The following is a 3,400-nucleotide window of genomic DNA, read 5'->3' on the forward strand; positions in this document are numbered from 1 at the left end:
TAAACCGGACTTGTGGCCAGATGAAAATGGAAAGTTTGCTCCAACAGTTTACACAATGAGTAAGCAAGGGAAGAAGCTATTTTAAAATACTTTGAAGAATATCTGTGTGCCAGATAGCTATGCAAGAAATATTTCTCTATGCATCGATGCTACTAATCTTAAAATAGTTGGGACATTAAAAAGTAATGATAGTCACATACTATTACAACAGTTGTTTCCACTCGCTATGCGTACAAGGGTTAATGATAAAGTATCTGCGATACTACTTGAGTTATGTTCATATTTTCGACAAATATGTGGCAAAACATTGAATGCTATGGAATTGGATAATCCACAAAACCAAATTTTACTAACATTGTGCCACATGGAAATGCTTTTCCCCCCTTCATTTTTCACATTGATGATACACCTGATTGTCTATTTGGCTGATGAAGCAAAACTTGGAGGTCCAGTCTATTACCGTTGGATGTATCCGATAGAAAGGTATCTAATTATGAATAACTTTATTTATAATTAATAATAGGACCAAATCTATGTTATATAACTATGAGTCATGTGATGTTTTAGGTATTTAGGACTATTAAAATCATATGTGCGCAACAAAGCAAAACCAGAAGGATCTATTGTAGAGTACTATATTACACAAGAGGTTATTACATTTTTTTCTCAATATCTAGATGATATTGAGACAATATGGAATCGACCTAGGTGAGTTGATGATGAATCTGTTACTCCCTAGCACCCAAATGCTTGAATTGCAGAATTATTTTCATATGTTGGGAAACCAGTAGGTGGTTTTACATGGTTTACTTTATCATCCATTGAGCAACTACAAGCGCATCGTCATGTGCTAATCAATTGCCTGGCAATTGATTCTTATGTGCAGTAAGTATTATTGCTTGTGTGTTTATGCACTATTGAAGTGGATGTTGTTATTAAAATATTACTTTGAACATGATAGACAATTCAGGATTGTTGCAAGAAGACAATTACGGAACCGAAGTAGAAATCCTATTGAGGTAGACAAGATGGTTCATAGAGAGTTTAGTCAATGGTTCGCAAATCGAGTAACTATTTATCTCGATATATACATTGAATTTTATGTGGCATAAGTCTAAATTATTTTCATTTGTCTTTAAATCAATAGAGATCGTAAGGTGCTCCCAGATTCTAATAAGAGTTTGCTCATAGCTCTTGCGCAAGGGCCAATTAAACAAGCAAAAAGATACACGTCATTCAATGTCAATAGATACAAGTTTCGTACTTTGGAATGTGATAGAGGATTAAACACACAGAATAGTGGTGTTTTTGGCACATTTGGAATGAGGAGTTATTCTAGCAATAGCGATGTTAACATGCGTATGGAGGTGTGACGTATTATGGAAAATTAGTTGACATCATTGATATTAATTATAATGGATTGTTTACGGTGACTTTGTTCAAGTGTGAGTGGGCCAACGCAACTCACCCTAGAGGTTTAAAAATTGGTAAATTAGGTTTTACCTCAATCAATTTTACAAGACCTATACATACTGGGGTGACTAAAGATGATGATCCATACATTAAAGCTTCTGAGGCACAAATAGTATTTTATGTTGATGATCAAAAAGAAGATGGGTGGTGCATACCAATACACCTGAAACCTAGATATTTGTACGATATAGGTGAGGAAAATTTAGATGCCATGGCCAATATTGAAGCTTATCCATCACAAAATTTGGAAAGTTTATTTCCTGATGAAGATATACATTTACCTTTGAGTCGAGATGATGTAGATGATCTTCATAATTTGCAATTCTCAAATACTAGGGAACAATTTGAAGCTAAAAATAATAGTTAAATAATTGATTATGTGAGGTAAATAATTGATTATATTTTCTTTTCCTTTTACATGTTATCAACCTAATGAATTGATTATGTGAGTTATTTGCAGTATGTCGAGGACAAAAAGACACATCATGACAAGTAATTCAGCAAATTCTATAGTGGATCCAACTCATTCTATAGATCCAGGTACATCTATGCCAACACCACAGATTAATGCACAAGTTGAAGAAGTTGGTCCTCAAATTAATGCACAAGTTCAAGAAGGTGGTCATGTGCATCAGTCAGCAGTAGAAAGAGATGAACCTCAGCTTTTTAGGGGTTGCAAAAGGAGTACAACAACATGGGATGTGAAAATTAGAGGTAATTAATCTATATAGCATCTTATATATATAATTTATTTGAAATTTATATATTGCATGGTATCGAGGTTACATATTTGGTTACATGCTATGAACAACAATCTCATATATACGATGTGGTTTCATTTTCTTTAAATGGCAGATGGAAATGGGGAACTAAAGCGTCAAAAAATGCAAACAATTGACGTATACTCTCTTCGACAAGGAGAGAAAGTTGTTGTGGAATGGAATTCCCGAAATCAGCTTGTTGAATTGTCATGGGGTATGCTCGCTCAATTTCTAGGCCACATTGCAAGTAATTGTCAGAATTTTCCTATCGGATGTGAAAAGTGGCAAAAGATCCCAGAGTGCTATAAAGATCATGTCTGGAACAATATTATAAAGGTATCTAATGTTATTTATAATTGCCATGTTATGGGTTATATTTTATTGCTACATTTGATCGTTTTATACTAATGTATTTATTTATTTGTAGACAAAACTGGAGGTAAATGATCATGGACATAAGCGATATATTTTCAAAAGCTTAGCGAAAAAATGGCGAGACAGTCGATACAACTTATATAACTTGATGAAATGTGATCCTGATGGTCCTCGTGAAGCTAACATAGCAAGGAAACCTCCAGAGATCCCTTTGGAGCAATGGGTTGCATTTGTGGATTATAGAGCTCGGCCTAACACGAAGGTGATATCCATAAAAAAAAATTAATAGTTGTATTATTGTTTCTCCTTTAAATGTTTAACTTACATTTTGCAGGTAAAAGCAGAACAACATACAATAAATCGCACCCACCAGACAATGCCCCACACATTAGGTTCTTAGTCCATTGCTCGACTGGAAAATGAGATGGTTATTACTTTCTTCTTTTGAGTAGCTTTAATTATGTTTATTAATCATGTCGCAACATTACTTACATATTAAACAACTCGCATTCTTAGTAGGAAAAGCAACTTGGTCGCTCTGTTACCAGAGCTGAATTATTTTAGGCAAGCCATACAACATCCGATGGGTCTTTTGTAAATGAAGAAGCGAGGCATAATCATGTAAGTTTAACATTGAAACATTATGAAAAACTATATTACTTTAATTTACAGGAAGATCTAATTATTTGAAGTCAAGGCTCATCTGAAAATGAAGCATTTACTAGTGTTTTTGGGAAAGAACACCCAGGGTATATTCGAGGTATGGGACTTGGAGTTGTCCCAACTCAAAT

The 3,400-nt window shown here is 34.2% G+C and overlaps 1 protein-coding gene across 1 annotated transcript; it reads left to right on the forward strand.

Moving 5' to 3' along the window:
• The first annotated feature begins 364 nt into the window (after positions 1-364).
• LOC120265186 lies at positions 365-3,009 on the forward strand. Its single transcript, XM_039273077.1, has 6 exons — positions 365-483; positions 568-708; positions 1,934-2,187; positions 2,329-2,570; positions 2,662-2,871; positions 2,944-3,009. Exons 1-6 carry the CDS (start codon positions 365-367, stop codon positions 3,007-3,009), a joined length of 1,032 nt encoding a protein of 343 aa, XP_039129011.1.
• The last annotated feature ends 391 nt before the right edge of the window (positions 3,010-3,400 follow it).

This window comes from Dioscorea cayenensis, chromosome 7, assembly GCF_009730915.1.
Source record: "Dioscorea cayenensis subsp. rotundata cultivar TDr96_F1 chromosome 7, TDr96_F1_v2_PseudoChromosome.rev07_lg8_w22 25.fasta, whole genome shotgun sequence".
Classification (NCBI taxonomy): domain Eukaryota; kingdom Viridiplantae; phylum Streptophyta; class Magnoliopsida; order Dioscoreales; family Dioscoreaceae; genus Dioscorea; species Dioscorea cayenensis.

Coding starts and splice junctions, on each gene's coding strand:
- LOC120265186 (XM_039273077.1), top strand. CDS start 365: ATGGAAATGCTTTTCCCCCCTTCATTTTTCACATTGATGATACACCTG. Junction 484..567: donor TGGATGTATCCGATAGAAAG/GTATCTAATTAT, acceptor GTGATGTTTTAG/GTATTTAGGACTATTAAAAT. Junction 2,571..2,661: donor TCTGGAACAATATTATAAAG/GTATCTAATGTT, acceptor ATTTATTTGTAG/ACAAAACTGGAGGTAAATGA.